The following is a 19,458-nucleotide window of genomic DNA, read 5'->3' as shown; positions in this document are numbered from 1 at the left end:
ATTGCTACGTTTAAACTAAGCAATTATGCTTTGAATTTTTTAGTCGATTGTACGTCTACATTTTGAACTGAAGACTTATAGCTGTTAATCTATCTGAATGATTATGCCTTGATCTTTGCTTTCTTAATTTGTTTAAATGATGTTTATGATGCATGAACACACTGTAGATTGTGTGTTTATGGTGCATTCTACCTGAAGTTGCCAACAGAGTATGTTTCTATTTCCTTAATCTATTCAAATGTTGCTTAGAATGAATGAACACATTGTAGATTTTTGTTTTTGTATGTGTACTTTTATGCATTTTATTTGAAGTTGTCGGCAGAGCATATTTCTTGTGCCATGTATGTTAGCTATTATGTTTTTAGATAGATTCTTGTAGATTTATGAAAATGTATTTATCGTAATTGTTGTTATATACATTTTTGATAGTTAGCTAGGTCTTAATATGTCTATTTTTACTTACATATTTTAATAGTTGAAGTATTTATATATGTTGGTTTATATGCTATATATGCATCTTTGTAACTTTAAAACGCAATAATGACAGGAAATGATGTTGTTCATTAACAGGAAATGATGTTGTCCATTAACAGGAAATGATGTTGTTCATTAACAGGATATGATGAAATTTGAAATTTAGTATTTAAAGCTTTGGCATTAATCTAATAAATTGCAACGCCTGAGGAAGCGGAATATCCACAAAGCTAACGTTAATAAAGAGTTTCTTATACATTTGAAAAGGAGTCTTTTGCTGAATTTTGGTTATATTACTACACTGGATATACTGCTACAAGGATTTTCTTTGTCAGACTTGGAGTGAATCTTGAGTGTGATACTCGACTGGATATACCTTCCGACTGGGTTCAGTTTTCTGTATAAACTACTTTGGGGTTGCTGGTGAGTTGTTTTTTGATAGATATATATATATATATATATATATATATATATATATATATATATATATATATATCCGCAGTAGCGTTGTCGCCTCACAGCAAGATGTTGTCGCGTTCGATTCTCAGCTAGAGAGTCTTCTCTGTGGAGGCATGCATGAATGGGTGTGCCTTCGTTGAAGGTTGTGCGTCAGGGCTGGTAACTCGGCACGCAAAAATCCACTACCAAACATTAGCGGAAAGGAGTTCCGCTGTGGTGACCCCTAACTGGGATAAGCCGAAAGAAACAACATATATATATATATATATATATATATATATATATATATATATATATATATAAAAATGTTATTATGACAATCTCTAAGGCAAATCTCAACAGTGCTTTATGCAAGCATTCAACTTTGTGTACCAGTTTTAATAAGTTTTTACTTTGATAGAGATGGTCGAAAAAGATGCAAGAGATGAGGCCTGGGAGACTAAAATAGAATGCAGGGAACGTTTTTGGCAGCTACGATTAAATGCCATGGTCTTTCCAGGTATAAATGAGCTGGTGCCTTTTAGTTCCATACTTAACTTATTACAGCTGAGTGACTTCTTCAGGTGCTTGTACAGTTGCATCCTACTTGACAGCATTAGACATCAAGTATTCCTTGTTGATATTTGCATTAATAATTCCAAAACCATGCTGCATACAAAGTACTAAAATATTTCATCTTAAAGCTTACACAGTGGTAAACACAACTGTATTGATATTTGACCTCTGTGTAGTGCAGTTAGAGATTAATTGTTCATATAATATTGATTTATATTGTCATAAATCTCATGTTTTTGTAAATATCTCGAAGATTAAGCAGCACAGACAGAGCTGCTTATCCTTATATGAAAGCTCTCAGCTGGGAGCACAAAATGATTGACAAGTGCGTGTGTGACTTGAGTCGTTGCTAAGATATTGTAAGTTGTTTACAAAATATTACATAAATAATTACTGCATTTATAGTGATTTATAAAATTCTGTTAAAGACTGAGAATCTAAAGAATACTACCACTATAAAAATAGGTTGTGCTGAAGAGTTTGAAATTTACATCTTTTTAAGTAACCTCTATGGTTCCAGAGATATGGGCATTTGTTTGAAATATAAGGGCATCATTTTATTCTTTCAAAACCCTTAAGCTCCATCCACTGGAAGTGACGCTGCAAACTTCTGGAACTCCATCAAAAGGAATGATTAAGAGCTGTAAAATTATAAACTTTGATAAATCAGACTATCATTTTTCGATATCTAGTTTTATAATTATTGCATAGGTGTAATTTTTCATGGGTTACGTATGACCTCAGTGTGTTTTTTTTAGCAACTTTGTTATTTAAATGTAGTTGTGTGATTATACCAAATATTTTGTTGTTGCTGTTTTTGTCCTATGGGTACTTCTATGTCATGCACATGACTTTTGTAAGCTAGTCCTGAAAATTAGGAAATACTCCCAAGCAGGAATCGTATTCACCCTCCGACTCTTAAATTAAATTCTGGGGTGTCCTCACCATATGACTGTCCATTAGCTGAGATGAAGGAATGCCTTTTAATTTCTTTGGGCACCTGTGTATACACATTAATTGGGCTCGGAGAGTTACTTCAAGCTTAGCTCACCATGGGCCTTTCCATTATGCTCTCACTGCAGTTGTCCATCAGTGGGTGCTTCAGTGATGGGTTGTGACGCTCGTGGGCTGCTTCTTGCTGGAGAAATGGAGCTCTTAGGAATGAGAGCTATGCCTAAACAAACAGTCTGTGGGCATTGTTTTTTTCCTACAGTGTTGTAGAATCTGTGTTAAGACTAGAGCTCTTCCTTTTGTGTTGAGATAACTAAGTAGTGATATGGTCTTGACCAGACAGGGCAGCACAGAATCATAAACCCTGCACACAGTGTCATAGCCTTGTCTAGAGAGAGGATAATATGATGGGGGTTTGGCAGTGTTTCTTATTCTTTCTCTCGAATTTTTTATATCGTAGGACAAGTGAATGATGGCAGGTACCTTGAGATACAACTGTAGTTCTAATGTGTAACCCAAATTATAATTCTTTACTAAATAGAAAAATGGAGCTCCTTCTGATCCCATTTCAGTAAGGATATGGGGAAATGGTAGTGGATGCGTACACCATGGCAGAGTTGATGGACTATCCAACTTGTATCTTAAAGAATGGCCTGCAATTCTCATTGAATGAGTTCTGCATACTGGCTAAAACCCTAGCTTCCCCCTTAGTACCTTTTTTCAGGTGGAATCTGGCTAATGGACATCCCAACATGGCCATTTGCATCATTAAACCGAACCATATCGAAGTGGTGGTTCTCAATGCCAGGAATGTTACAGCTTGCTTGATTTGGTTTCCTGCAACTTGAATACGTGCATGTTTGTGTAGGTACTGAAACTCTGCTTCATCTCTTAGTGTAGCTGCTTCTTTAGATACTGTGTTCCCACTGGATCTTCTAGCACAAGTCTTAATTATTGAAGCTACCAAAGTTCTGTGATTGCCAGATATACTTTGCTGTTCATCTGGATGTAGGGGTATTCTGTTTCTCCAGTAGTTTAGTTTGTGGGAGTCGTGACCTGATGTTAAGTTGTCTATCTCGCCTTCATTCTTGCTGGATGGGTTCGGAGCCGACCTCGGCTCCGACTCGGCCACTCTAAAAGCTCGAGAGTTGGTTCCACCGGCTCGAGGCTCCCCTTATATCCCACAATGCTAGGCGAGAGTTACCTCAGATCTCGTTTGCCGCTACAGCATCGAGGTGTTGGTTTTTCTACCGGCTTGTTGGTAAGTGTAATTTTGGTAAAATTAGAACTCTTAAAACCCTATATTTTTGAGTTTAAATATATTTCCCTTAGTGTAGTGGTTTTCTACTCCGGTTTTCTGGAAAATCCCATTTTTTTCCCAAGAACTTTTAAAGTTCTCTCTCGGGCCTTCTGGCCTTTCTCCATCCCCTAGTTGTGTGTGTGTGTTACTCTTGGTAAACTTTAGTTAATTGTTTATTTTTGAGTTTTAAAAGTACATTAGTGTAATCAGTGTGTCTGTTGAGTGTGTGTGATTACACTTTTGTTTAGGATGTCTAAAGACACAAAGGTCTCAGGCTTCAAGAAGTGTGATGCGTGCTGTCAGAAAATGTCTCTGACAGACGGTCACACTTCTTGTGTCTATTGCCTGGGGCCTTTGCACCTGCAGGACTCCTGTGCTGTATGCCACGGCTTCAGCCCCAGGGTCCTGCAGGAAAGAAAAAATAAGTTGATCCTGAGGGGTCTTCTTAAGCCGGAGGATTCCCTTTCTGTCTCTGGGAAGCCCTCTAAGGCTTCTAGGTCCTCGGCTCCAGCAACTGAGCCGAGACCTAAGGCTTCTAAACCTCCGCCTACATCGGCTCCGGCTGGAGCCGATGAGTCTCAGTCCACAGTTTCTGTGGTTCCCTCGGCTCCGGCTGGAGCCGAGGTAATAGAGGTTCCCGTGTCGGCTCCGTCCAGATCTTCGGAGCCGACATCGAGGAAGAGGTCCAGGTCACCGTCCCTTGGCTCCGTTCATTCGGCTCCAGGATCTCCTCTGCTGTCTGAACGGAGCCATAAATCTCATTCCTCTAGGTCATCGAGGCTATCGGATCATGACCTTCAGAGGGTAGTGAGTCGACTTCTTAAGTCCGAGGCACTAGCCCAGATGCTTCAGAGCCCGACTCATCAGTCGATGCCTGCCCTTGTCCATCAATATATTCCTCCTCCGACTTCGTTGAGCTCGGAGCCGGGTCGTGTCGGAACCGAGACTGTGGTAGCGTCGGAGCCGATACAATTGTCTTCGGCTCCATCGTCGGCTCCGATTTCTTCCTTAGAAGAATCTCGGCGCCGGACTTCCATCGTCGGCTCCGAGGGGGTGAGTGGCATCGGACCCTTGTCCGACCCCGCTCTTCCTCTCGGAGCTTCGGCGCTGGTGAGTTCAGCTCCGACATCGGCCTCGGAGCCATCACTGTCGGTGCCGAGGGGGGTTCTCAGCTTCTCGGAGCGGGGACCTCTGGCTTTGCCTGACAGGGGTGCTTTCGAGGTCATGTGGAGTGTGTTAGAGCCTGGCTCTACTCCACAGTCGGTGCCGTCCGCCCCTCCCTCTACAGTGCCTCAGGTCAAGTCGACTCACTCCCTCATCCCGGACCACAGAGAGCCAGCTCCTCAGGAACCCCATGTGGGGATTTCATCCTCTTCCGAGGCCTCTCCTGATTTTGCAGAGGAGCCCCCTCGGAAGAGGAAGTGTAAGAGGAAACACATTGACTCACCTGAGTCAATAACATCTGATACAGATTTAGATGATTCCGAGGGTTCCCCCCGTTCCCCTTCTGAAGATGTCTCTTTTGCAGACATTCTAGAGATCCTGAAGCAGAGGGGAAATTGGCCAGCCCTTAACCCTTCGGAGGATGAATCTGTATATCTTGAGGCGTTTGGCTCTCGCCCTTCCACCTCCTGGGTGTCCCCCCCCCTTTGACCCCCTCATGCAGGTGGTTGCTAAAAGGCATGGACGGCTCCTGATTCAGTAGATCCCACTCCCAGGAGACCCTCCAAATTCATAACGGCACCAGCAGACAAGCAGTTCTTGACAAAAGGAGTTTCTGTGGATGCTATGGTGGTAGCTGCTGCCACTAAGAAGGAACTAGCTGATCCTTCAGTACCTGTCCATCCACCTAACAAGGAATCTAGGTCCATGGACAGGTACGGGAAGCGGATGTTTTCGTCAGCGACATTTACTATGCGTTCGCTGAACTACCTGTGCCATTTCACTCGTCTTCAAAGAGACTTGATTAAAGAAGCGAGTGACATGTTGAAGGATCCTACAGCTGCGGGTTTTCAAGATAAAATGAACACTCAGCTGGCTACCCTTAACTCCATACGAATAAAAAACACTGGTGAAAATGTTGAAAATAGAAAACTGTCAACGCCACAGACATGCAGGTGAATGGTGAAAAAAGTTTTTTCTTTATTGCACTCTGGTACCTCGGCCTTCGCCTTCTCAAGGAATACATTTAATTTGTGTTTCACCACACCTTATAAATCATTGGCTTAAAATTTTGGAACCAATCAAAACACTCAATGTGCATTTAAATAATTAAACATTTACACCTGAAAAAACCATCACTCAACCCACCCAATACATCTCTTCGATACAAAATGTTACACTTGAACCAAATGGCAAGACAATAAATGTTAAATAGCATGAAGATTTGTGCATAATGTAAATGTGTATGATATACAAAATGTGCAAAATATACATATTGTGCCAAAAGGAGTATACTTTCTCTTATTGTATTAATTTATAAAACTCCATTTTATCTGTGCATAATGCAATTCCTGTTAGAATATTCCTTTATTTTTCCCTTTATTTCTTCATTTTAACCCTACTAAATTCATCAAAGATTACTTACATCACACACCTTATGCAAATAACTGATGTAAATCAAAAGATGTATACTAAATTTACACATGCTAAATTTACTATATTACCCAAAGCTGTCCACCTCAATATTGACTTTGCAAGATTTACATATCTAAATTCATGCCATTAGGGAAAAGAGTTTTGAAGTTTAAGATAAACTTGGACTCCATTTCCAATAGTTTATTATTCACTCCAATTTCCCCTTCCGCACTGAAAGGCCTACCCAAAACACAAAATATTAAACCTTCCGCTGACCCATTATGAAAGTCTATGAAATGTTTGGCCACTGGGCTCTCCTGTCTACTGTTCCTAATGTCTCCTAGGTGTTCCATTATCCTTAATTTAACTTTTCTGGAGGTTTGTCCCACATAACCACTTTTGACACCCACAACCAATAATGTATACCACTCCCCCCGAGTTGCAGTCATAGTATTCCAAAGCCTTATATTTCTTGTTGTTAATCAGTGTGCCATCTAGATTCCTTACTCTATTGCAAACTTTACAATTCCCGCATTTATATGTCCCTACCTTAGAGATGTTAGTTTTCCTCTTTGGATTTCTGGTATTTAAAATCTCCTTAAGGTTGGGGTATCTGCCATAAGAGAAGGTGATCTTACTAGGAAACAATTTTCCTACTCTATCATCCCCCAGAACCAATGGCCAAAGACTAAACACTGTATCCCTCACAACTCTGGAAAATTGAGAAAATTTGGTGACAAAAAATAATTTGTCTTGTTCAATGGCCCCTGCTTCTTTATTGACCCACCACGTGGACTTAAAACCATGGCCACCTGAACTTCTTTTCCTAACCAAACTTTCCTCCAGGCTCTCCCCTTGCATAGGCACTGGAAGACCCAAATCCTTTTCCACCTTCCTTCTGGCAGAACGCACTAATGTCCCTTGATAACCCCTTGATTTTAATCTATTTTCTATTTTATCAAACTCGCATCCCACCAAACTTAGATCAGAAATGTTATTTCCAATACGTTTGAACTCCCCTGTGGGTAATGCATTTATTAATGCCCCACTATGCATACTGGAGGCATGCAAAAAATTATCTGCAGCTGTTTTTTTATGATAAGGTCTATGCTGGATTCTGTTGTTCGAATCTACATAAAATTCAACATCCAGATACTGGATATTGCTGCCCCCTATCGTATGAGTGAAGTCCAAACCATAAGGATTTCCTTTAATTTCCGAAATGAATGTATCAAAATCCGAGGGATCCCCTTTGCATAGGAACAACAAGTCATCTATGAAGCGTCTATATTTAACTACCTTAGCCCTATAGAAATTATTAATATAAATGACAGAATTTTCAAAGAATGCCATAAAGAGGATGGCATAGGATGGGGCAAAAGAAGCCCCCATTGCGGTTCCTTCTTTCTGCAGGAAATGTTTCCCCTCAAACTCAAAGCAGTTGTGGGTTAGACAAAATTCCAACAATTGCACTATATAGTTAGTCCTAGGCCCTTCTCCCAACATTCTCTCAATGGACTTCAGACCCCAAACCGTGTTAATACTTGTGTATAGGGACTTGACGTCAACGCTGGCCCAATAAAAATCCTGTTCCCATGCCATGTCTTTAACTTCAATACAGACTTCTCTAGTATTTTTAACATGTGCGTGCACTTTGTGAAGATGTTGTTTTAACACAGAATCTAGGAACAGTCCCACATTTTCCAGAAAAGAGCCTCTACCAGAAACTATAGGGCGACCGGGTGGGTTTACCACGTCTTTGTGAATTTTTGGGATGATGAAAAACCTTGCATTCCTTGGATTTTTTCTATACATCATCTTCACATCTTTAGACGTGAAAAAACCCAACCGCTCGCCTCTTTCCAAAATTTCTAATAGTGCAGAATTATAATCTTTTAACATGTTAGAAGGTAACCTAGAATAAGTTTTTACATCATCTAGCAATTCAAGGGCCATCCTATTGTACCTTTCCCTGGGTAAAATCACCCAATTGCCCCCTTTGTCGGCTTGTGTAAACACGAAATGTTCATTAGATTTTTTCATGTCTGACAAAGCATCCCATTCCTCCTTATTCAAATTATAAGATTTCTTACCTCTAATGAACATTTCGTGCTCACACTCCAGCTGTTTGAATAGTGTCTTTTCAAACAACAAAATTGCCGTACTACTTCTGGGAGCATTAAATTTATTCTCCTGGGGCATTCTCGGCATGTCAAATCTCCCATAACCTGTAAGAAAACCATCACTTTTGATATCACATACATTATCTTCAGATGCAAAAATATCAACAAGATCATTCTGATGTAATGAAATGTCCATAAGTGAACTGTCCAGAACAGAGTCTGTGGAAGTGTTCAAATCCTGTTCCAATCCCCTTTCCACACCCCTGCTGGATTTATTTTCTTCAAAAAACACCCTTAAGTGCAGTTTTCTGCAAAATGACTTTACATCCGACAAAATGTCAGATAGAGAAGGGAAACGGGTTGGAACGAACTTCGGTCCCTTCAACAACACGTTTCTACTAGCAGTTGAAATGTCAAAAGTGGAATAATTCAAAATACGGTAGGACTCACCTACTAGGAATGAAACCGCTGGTCCACAAATGCTTTCCTGATTCGGAGTCATTGCACCACCTTCAGCCGAACCAACATTATTGACCAAATTTATAAAAACATCATGACCAGGAATACGGGGACCAGTTGGCTCGTCTTTATCTTCTATTGCTTTTATTTTGAAAGCGTCGCCCTCTACCCTTGTTCTGCACCACGTTCTGTGTGGAACTTTGATTAGAAGTCTCTACCACATCCATCACCCTCGACTCCGCTTCTTGGGTAGAGTTCAAATTCTCAAAAGAAACGCTTTTTCTTCCTGCCGACTCCATTTCCACTGATGAAAAAGTGGAATCCCCAACTGAATCGCTCCTAGCCTGACTCTTGACGTCACGTCTGGTTCCGCGCTTTCTTTTAAAGCTGTATTGCCACGAATAGATCCTACCAGACTCATGATCTTTAATGTCTCTTAATAGTTTGTTCTTTTTGCGTGTGATGACCTCCGATTCCACTTTAGACACTCTAGTTCTAATATCCGAAATGTTATCTTCAAAGATATTACTTGAGCTTTCCCGTGTCAGTTCTTTCTGTAACTGCAAAATAGACGTGCGGACTCTGTCCAGTACTCTCTCATTTCTTCTAATGAGAATGCCAAGCCAACTAATTGTGCATTTTAAAGAAACTGCCTTCCATTCAGCTGATAAATCCGCCTCCTCTTCTGCAAACTCGTAGGCAGGTAAACGCTCTACTCGCAACCCCCTCGGGGTTATATTTAAGTTAACATATTTCTCCAACAGTTTGATGTCATAATATGTAGTCACCTCCTTTATCATAGCCTGAACTACCTGTGCCATTTCACTCGTCTTCAAAGAGACTTGATTAAAGAAGCGAGTGACATGTTGAAGGATCCTACAGCTGCGGGTTTTCAAGATAAAATGAACACTCAGCTGGCTACCCTTAACTCCATACGAATAAAAAACACTGGTGAAAATGTTGAAAATAGAAAACTGTCAACGCCACAGACATGCAGGTGAATGGTGAAAAAAGTTTTTTCTTTATTGCACTCTGGTACCTCGGCCTTCGCCTTCTCAAGGAATACAATTAATTTGTGTTTCACCACACCTTATAAATCATTGGCTTAAAATTTTGGAACCAATCAAAACACTCAATGTGCATTTAAATAATTAAACATTTACACCTGAAAAAACCATCACTCAACCCACCCAATACATCTCTTCAATACAAAATGTTACACTTGAACCAAATGGCAAGACAATAAATGTTAAATAGCATGAAGATTTGTGCATAATGTAAATGTGTATGATATACAAAATGTGCAAAATATACATATTGTGCCAAAAGGAGTATACTATCTCTTATTGTATTAATTTATAAAACTCCATTCACTCATACGATAGGGGGCAGCAATATCCAGTATCTGGATGTTGAATTTTATGTAGATTCGAACAACAGAATCCAGCATAGACCTTATCATAAAAAAACAGCTGCAGATAATTTTTTGCATGCCTCCAGTATGCATAGTGGGGCATTAATAAATGCATTACCCACAGGGGAGTTCAAACGTATTGGAAATAACATTTCTGATCTAAGTTTGGTGGGATGCGAGTTTGATAAAATAGAAAATAGATTAAAATCAAGGGGTTATCAAGGGACATTAGTGCGTTCTGCCAGAAGGAAGGTGGAAAAGGATTTGGGTCTTCCAGTGCCTATGCAAGGGGAGAGCCTGGAGGAAAGTTTGGTTAGGAAAAGAAGTTCAGGTGGCCATGGTTTTAAGTCCACGTGGTGGGTCAATAAAGAAGCAGGGGCCATTGAACAAGACAAATTATTTTTTGTCACCAAATTTTCTCAATTTTCCAGAGTTGTGAGGGATACAGTGTTTAGTCTTTGGCCATTGGTTCTGGGGGATGATAGAGTAGGAAAATTGTTTCCTAGTAAGATCACCTTCTCTTATGGCAGATACCCCAACCTTAAGGAGATTTTAAATACCAGAAATCCAAAGAGGAAAACTAACATCTCTAAGGTAGGGACATATAAATGCGGGAATTGTAAAGTTTGCAATAGAGTAAGGAATCTAGATGGCACACTGATTAACAACAAGAAATATAAGGCTTTGGAATACTATGACTGCAACTCGGGGGGAGTGGTATACATTATTGGTTGTGGGTGTCAAAAGTGGTATGTGGGACAAACCTCCAGAAAAGTTAAATTAAGGATAATGGAACACCTAGGAGACATTAGGAACAGTAGACAGGAGAGCCCAGTGGCCAAATATTTCATAGACTTTCATAATGGGTCAGCGGAAGGTTTAATATTTTGTGTTTTGGGTAGGCCTTTCAGTGCGGAAGGGGAAATTGGAGTGAATAATAAACTATTGGAAATGGAGTCCAAGTTTATCTTAAACTTCAAAACTCTTTTCCCTAATGGCATGAATTTAGATATGTAAATCTTGCAAAGTCAATATTGAGGTGGACAGCTTTGGGTAATATAGTAAATTTAGCATGTGTAAATTTAGTATACATCTTTTGATTTACATCAGTTATTTGCATAAGGTGTGTGATGTAAGTAATCTTTGATGAATTTAGTAGGGTTAAAATGAAGAAATAAAGGGAAAAATAAAGGAATATTCTAACAGGAATTGCATTATGCACAGATAAAATGGAGTTTTATAAATTAATACAATAAGAGAAAGTATACTCCTTTTGGCACAATATGTATATTTTGCACATTTTGTATATCATACACATTTACATTATGCACAAATCTTCATGCTATTTAACATTTATTGTCTTGCCATTTGGTTCAAGTGTAACATTTTGTATTGAAGAGATGTATTGGGTGGGTTGAGTGATGGTTTTTTCAGGTGTAAATGTTTAATTATTTAAATGCACATTGAGTGTTTTGATTGGTTCCAAAATTTTAAGCCAATGATTTATAAGGTGTGGTGAAACACAAATTAAATGTATTCCTTGAGAAGGCGAAGGCCGAGGTACCAGAGTGCAATAAAGAAAAAACTTTTTTCACCATTCACCTGCATGTCTGTGGCGTTGACAGTTTTCTATTTACCCTTAACTCCATAGCCAACTCCTCCATGCGCCTCCTTTCTTATGCGGCTGATGGAGCGAGTAGGGCCGCAGGGACAGGTGTGGCCTTACGTAGGCATGCCTGGATGCGGCTATGCAATTTTGCGGACCCCTTCAAGACGTCTTTCACTAACTCCCCGTTTGATGGATCATCTCTCTTTGGTCCTCAAGTGAAAGAAACCTTGACTAGGTGCGAGACTGATGGCAAGACTCTTTCTGCCGCCGGAGTCCGTTTTTCTACTCCTTCTAGGCCTTACCCCAAAGGCCAGAAAAGTGGGAAAATGTGGTTCCGTAAACAAAATCAAGGGACTTCGCCTGACGCACAAAGTCGTTACCCTGCCAGAGGCAGAGGCGGGAATAACAATGGTAGACGCCGCCTCGAGGCAGGGGCTCCGAGAACCAGGGCAATCGAGAAGCCTTCTCTGATAAGCCCTTTCAGCATCCCTGAGGTGTTGCACGGCTGCCCACCTTCTGAGGCAGTCGGGGGAAGGTTGTCACTGTACCCAAAAGCCTGGCTATCCCTGACTCAAGACAAATGGGTACAGTCCGTCATTTCCGAAGGCTATTCTATCCCCTTTCTTCGCATTCGAAACAATCAAAAAATCCCTTCCAGATATTCCACCACAAAGGGATCTAGCGGTTTTGGAAATTTCAAAACTGCTTGCAAAAGAGCAATTCAGCCAGTTCCAGCAGACCAGGAAGGATCCGGAATGTACTCAAGGTTCTTTTAGTTCCAAAGAAAACAGGGACTGGAGACCAATTTTGGATCTCAGTATCTTGAACAGATCAGTCAAGAAAACAAGATTTCGGATGGTCACGCTGCAGTCCATCCTTCCCCTATTGGGAAAAGGAAACTGGATGTGCTCTATAGACCTTCAGGATGCGTACTATCACATAAAATGAACAGACGCTCCAGAAGATTCCTCCGCTTCAGGCTGGGAACCAGTCATTTTCAATTCAGGGCCCTGCCCTTTGGTCTCACCACTGCCCCGGTGTTTACCAAATGCATGGCAGTGGTAGCTTCTCACCTGAGACGACAAGGATTCCAGGTGTTTCCATATTTGGACGACTGGCTCCTCACAGCCCCCACCAAGCATCTCCTTCTGATGGCCAGGGATTACACTTTTCGCATTTGTCAAAAGTTAGGCATTTCAATAAATTGCGAAAAGTCTGTTTTGTCGCCTTGTCGTACTATTACCTTTATAGGCGCAAATCTAGACACAGTAAACATGTTCATGAGGCTAACAGATCAGAGAATAACAGACATACACAGACTGGTCTCACTCCTTTTCAACAACAACAGAATCAAAGCCAGGTTAGTTCTGAAAGTGTTGGGAATTATGGCGGCTGCCATACCTCTGCTTCCATTAGCCAGATTCCACATGAGAATCCTTCAATGGATGCTCTTTACACAATGGTCATACCAGCAACTTCCAGTGTCCCACACCATTATGATCACGCAGACGTGCAGAAATCATCTCATGTGGTGGATGTCTTCCCCTCAGCTCTGGTTGGGAAGACCCTTTGTCCCCCCCCCTCCGGTTGCTACTTTGACAACGGACGCCTCCCTGATCGGGTGGGGGGGGCATTATCAGGGCAGGACGGTCCAGGGCACATGGCAACCAGACGAATGCCACTTGCACATAAATGTTCTGGAGATGAGAGCAGTGCTTTTAGCGTTGCAAGCCCTTCAAGACTCTCTCCCCTTGGGAACGATTGCAATCCAGACAGACAATATGTCTGTAGTGTGGTACATCAACAAACAAGGCGGAACCAGGTCCTACCCCTGTGTCGAGAAGCACTCAGATTGTGGCAATGGGCGATTTCTTCTCAGCGTTTTCTGATAGCAACGCACATCCCGGAAGTCCAATCAAATAGCGGACAAATTGAGCAGAGCTATCCTCATGCCTCACGAGTGGTCTCTGAAAGACTCTGTTGTGAGAGAGATTTTTCTCAAGTGGGGTCAGCCTTGCTGCGATCCTTTGCTACTCCCCAAAACAGCAAGTGCAGACATTATTTCACTCTATTCCCTTTACCAGGCCAACCCAGCAGAGACGCTCTAGTCCAAGTTTGGCCCCGGGGACTTCTGTATGCATTTCCTCCTTCCCACTAATCTCTCAGGTGATACAGAAAGCTATCGCTCAGAAGGCCTCGTTGATCCTCATTGCTCCTTACTGGCCTCGACAGGTGTGGTTCCCCTTTCTACATCAATTTCTACTGGAGCGACCTTGGCATCTGGACCTAGTTCCAGACCTTTTGATCCATCAATCGGGTCAGTTACATCGCTCCCTCCCCTCTCTGAACCTCACTGCTTGGTTCCTCCAGTTCCAACATTAGCCAGGCTTCCTCATTTATCTCACTCTGTTCGAGATATTTTGATAGCTTCCCATAAATCTTCCACTAGGAAGATTTATTTGAGTAAGTGGAAACGTTTCACATATTGGGCTCAAGGAAGGGACATAGATCCTTTCACTGCTTCCATCCAAATAGTCCTTGAATTTCTAGCTGAACTCTTCCATGCAGGTTCATCCCTTCTACTCTTAAAGTTCAATTGGCAGCTATCTCTAACTTTCATGTAGGTATTTCTGAATCTGCCTTAATGTCCCACAAGCTTTGCAAAGCCTTTTTGAAAGGAGTTTTTCTTCTCAGACCTCCTATAAGAAATCCTCCTTCTCCTTGGGACCTAAATTTAGTTCTTACTTCTTTGATTCTCCCCTTTCGAACCTGCAGCCTCCTGTTCTTTAAAATTGCTATCATGGAAGACTCTCTTTCTGGTAGCTATTACTTCAGCTAGAAGAGTCTCAGAACTTCATGCACTCAGCTGTCGACCTCCTTATCTATTGTTCCATAAGGACAGGGTATCCTTACGAACCAACCCGTCCTTCTTGCCTAAGGTAGTCTCGACGTCAAATCTAAATCAAAGCATTGACCTCCCTGTCTTTTTCCAGAATATTCCAATAGGTCTGAACAAAAATTACACTGGCTAGATGTTCATCGTCAGTTGAGGTACTATTTGGATAGAACAAAACAATTCAGAAAATCTGACCAACTGTTTATCTCCTATGCAGAAAGCAGAAAAGGACTTTCAGTTTCAAAGGTATCATTATCTAGATGGCTTACATCTCTGATTACCCTTGTTTATGAGATTAGACACCAAAAGCTGCCTAATAAACCTAAGGCCCATTCTACCAGAGCTTTGGCTACTTCTTTAGCCTTCCAAAACAGACTGCCTATTGACACCATTTGTGCAGCGGCTACTTGGGCTACTCCTCACACTTTCATTTCTCATTATAAGTTGGATTTAGCTTCTAGGCATAGAGCTAACTTTGGTTCCACTGTTCTCAGGAGTCTGTTCCGTTAGGCCACCCGGGACAAGGTGCTAGGGACGCGGTCCCATCCAGCAAGAATGAAGGCGAGATAGACAACTTAACATATAGAAGTTATGTTCTTACCATAACGCTCCATGTTAGTTGTCTTCTTCTCGCTTCTTCTTGCGTCCCACCGTGCTTCGCCCTGGCCTGGACAGACCTAGAGGAGTTGTGATTGTGACCTCTCTTTCTACCACCTCTTTTCTTAGGCATATGCTGCTTGCATATTTCCTGAATCAGGATGTAGGTCACCTTTCTTTCTCCCTGTTGTTAGAGGTGGACTCTATTTAGAGTTGTTCTATTACTATTATAAGCTGGGGTTAGCTTACAAACGAGATCTGAGGTAACTCTCGCCTAGCATTGTGGGATATAAGGGGAGCCTCGAGCCGGTGGAACCAACTCTCGAGCTTTTAGAGTGGCCGAGTCGGAGCCGAGGTCGGCTCCGAACCCATCCAGCAAGAAGAAGGCGAGAAGACAACTAACATGGAACGTTATGGTAAGAACATAACTTCTATTTTTGGGCACCTTATTTGCCTTTGGTCTCTGCTTTTCAGTGATCTGAGACTGTTTCTGGCATCTCTGTGCATCATAACTTTGGGGGGCAGACTGTCCCAACAATGACTGGGTTAAGCAGTTCTTCAAAGAGGTTCTGCATATTTGCCCACCTTTAGAGACTTCCTTTTGTCTGAGAGTTTAACTTTGACTGAAATATTTCCTCTCATTTCGGGTGAACTTGTTCACCGGCTCTGAAATTAATTTCTTAGAAAATGCTTCTCTTGGTAGCTGTTACCACTGCCCACATGATCTTTGAGCAGCAGGCTGCTCTGTGTAGGTACCCTTTTATTTTTGTTATGTTTTACGCCAGAGATTAGATGTTCTGTATGACTGGCACATATGTTCTCCCAAATTTTGTTTTAGACTGGTCTTTAAACAACTGTGTTCACCTCCTTTTCTTTTTCATGAACAGAATCCAGATGAGAGGGAACCATCCATATCCTAGATGCACATCATCATACCAAGTTAATGTTATACTTAAGAATTAGTTGAGGAAGACAAACTACTTGTCTACTTTATCACCAAGAGGGTCTTGCAGTGGCTAAAGCTAACTTAAACCCCAAGTGGATTTCTAACATTATTTTTGCCACCATGTGGCTGCAGAGCCTTAAGGTGAACACGTTAGGTCTGACTTTTATTAGTTTATCTGTGAGCAGAGCCATTGCAGTCGGTGCTGATTATCTTCCAGTCATCCTCGGCATTTGGATGTCATCTCCTCCCATCATCTCCAGATGGATTTTGTTGTAATTTGGCAATCTCTGTACAAGAGGTAAGTTTTTCAGATTGTGATTACTAAGTGTATGGGGGGGTTTAAATGGGGAGTGCATGGGTTGTCTGTGTTCTTGCCCTCCCAGTGACGTGATGAGCTAGAAATGTTTCAGAAACATTCTTGCCTAGGGATACCAGAGTAGAAAATCCCAAAAGTTATGAACTGCAGAGGTCCTTTACACAAATGAGCTTTATATGGTGCTTATGTATTGTCAATTTAACTAACAAAAAATGCTGTACATGAAAATGAGCTACATGTTCTAATGATTGTTTTTTTTTCTTGATTTTTTTTAAGCATCCACCTAAGCCAGAGTATCAGTCTTCGTATATGAAGAAGCTGCAATTTGTCTTCAGCCATCCATACATCGATTTTGTAGGAAATATCGTTGTACTAATTAATATTATATGCATATGTGTAAGTATATTACATACTGGTTAGATTAAACTATTTGCCTTGTTTTTTTTTTTATCTTTCTGTGCAGTATTAAAGAGGAGGAATGACCTGTTTAAAGGGCCAAGTAGGAATAGTAGTTGTGTCCTGCATGGGGTCTCTGTTGCATGGTTTTCATTTTGATTGCTGTGGTTGAATATAAATTTTTTCATCTCTGCTGGATGTCACAGTGGTTCAGTAGTTAACATTGCTGTCTCTCGGTACTTGATTTGTCAGTTTGGTGCTTCGCTTGGGTACCTGTTTTGCAGAATCTGTATATCCTCCATGTCTGCATGGGGTTTTGGCAGCTGTTTTCCACCCACATCTCATTCCTCCATATCACTCAAGTGCGCGTGTTGTATGATGGTGTGTATATGCATCCTGTGATTGGTTGATGCCCCATTCAGATTTAGTTCCTCTAACTTGTACCCAGTAAGTGCCAGGATAGCCCCCATTTTTCCTGCAATCCTGAATCAGATTGAATAGATACAAAGAGAATGAATGGATGTTCTTTGCTGCATACACCTGCCATCTGTGTGTACATTGTTGCTCACATGGATTCACTTAACTAGTGCAGTCTGTTGTTAAATAACTTGCTGTCTTACATTCTGTATAACAGGAAACATTGCATAATTTGCAACCTTGAGTGTAGCTGCCTTTTTTCACAAGGATGATATTACATGCAGTTTGCAATAACTTTGATTTTACATTACTATTTTAAAACTGAAAATCACCTTTGAGTTTTTTCTCTTTACTTCTTTGACTATTTGTTCATTGGATAGTTAAGCTGATCCAAGCACCTTTTTCAGTCATAACTTAAGTTAGTGACACTTGTTAAGTCACTAAAACAAATGCAAACAGTAATTGCTAAGAAGATTGTCCTGCAGTTATAACAATAATGACAGTAACTATTTCAGCCCTGAAAAAGCAGTATTTACATAAGTTTACATTATTTGCAAGGGATACCTTGTGTAGATGGAGCTGGATTGTTTATGGTTGGAGTAACACAGTTATGGAACAGAACTTGCTAAGAATATGTGATGTGGAGCAGAACTTGTTAAGAATATGTGATGTGGAGAAGAAAAGTATAAAAACTGTAATTTGTTTAAAATACAAAATATTAAGATAGTGTAATTCATGTAGTTATAACTTATTATGTAAGATTAAGTAAAACGTTATAGAAGAGGATGAGGTCGAAAGTTTAATTCCCAAGTTAACATGATAGGTGCAGGTTTACTAGTGTCTTTCATGTAAGTTGATTGCCGATGGGGATCTTCTGGCGGACATTATCAGGAGGCTGATCTTGGAGTAGTTCTAATGGGCTGTTTTTAGTTTGAACTAAAGGGTGATAAAAATAAAATAGTTGGTATAATAAAACTGGGGTAAAAAAGGAGTGGATATTGTAATGATTGGCAGTATTAGTAGTGGAGGCTACTATAAGACATTGAGTACTGGTGTCATCAGGAGTAATAAAATGGCAAACCCTGTTTAACTTTGTTTTACAATGATGGTGTTAAGTGAGTAACATAAACTAGAATGGGAGAGGGTAATTACTGATTTGGATGTAAAAATAGTTTTTGCATTGGCTTTCTAGTTTCTTGCAAAAGTTAGTTTGTAAGTCTGTAAAAATGTTTAACTTTGAAGAGAATACATGCTCTATAGCTGATAGAGAGAAGTGAGATCTAGGATTATACGAAGATACTTGTATGAGTCTATGAACTTTGATCAGCCTGAACGTCCCTTTAGACTAAGGAGGCGTTATTGCTGCTAGCCTTTGTAGTTTTCTGTATTGTAGTTTTCATTTTGCAGAATTAGACCAGTGAAAGCTTTGATCAAAATAAAGGAGAAATTGGAGATGTTGAAAGGTGTTAGAATTGCGAAACATGGGGAATTCTTCTGCATTCTAGCTCATTTTAAGGTTACGAAAATCAGAAGGAACTTTGTTAATGAACAAGGAGTAACACATGGGCCCAAAAATTGAATGTTGCGCATAGGAAGCCTAACATTTGTGAGCACTAAGGGGCCAGATCAAGTGAGGGAAAGCAAGACATTTTCAATGAGTTTAACCAAATGTATTATTACTTTAGCAAAGAAGTATTTGTGAGTTAGCCTGTGATGTGCTCCTTTGCAGTGCCCTTTCATACAGTCGTTATGAATGTGCTGTTGTGAGGTGTAGCGGATGATTCTTAATTTTTGAAAATGAATCCAGGAACAGAGAAGTGGGATTTAGATGCATAAAATGTATTTCAGTAAAGATTTATGGAACTAACTTGGCACCCACATTGACTTCAGTAATTCTGTATTTTTCCATCTGTCCTTAACTTGCTCCTGTGTATCCTTTTGCTGTATCTAGAGCTATATGATATTTAAT

At 40.6% G+C, this 19,458-nt stretch overlaps 1 protein-coding gene across 1 annotated transcript in view; it reads left to right on the top strand.

The window, feature by feature from the left end:
• TPCN2 (two pore segment channel 2) overlaps nt 1–19,458 on the top strand; it is a 1,483,468-nt gene that overhangs the window by 1,004,171 nt on the left and 459,839 nt on the right. Inside the window, exon 14 of the mRNA XM_044082617.1 lies at nt 16,953–17,072. Within this exon, the coding sequence (XP_043938552.1) occupies nt 16,953–17,072 (120 nt within the window). The remainder of the gene's footprint in view (nt 1–16,952; nt 17,073–19,458) is intronic.

This window comes from Protopterus annectens, chromosome 9.part0 (genome assembly GCF_019279795.1).
Source record: "Protopterus annectens isolate FY-2018-M chromosome 9.part0, PAN1.0, whole genome shotgun sequence".
Classification (NCBI taxonomy): Eukaryota; Metazoa; Chordata; order Ceratodontiformes; family Protopteridae; genus Protopterus; species Protopterus annectens.
This window is presented reverse-complemented; position numbering and strand designations above follow the sequence as displayed.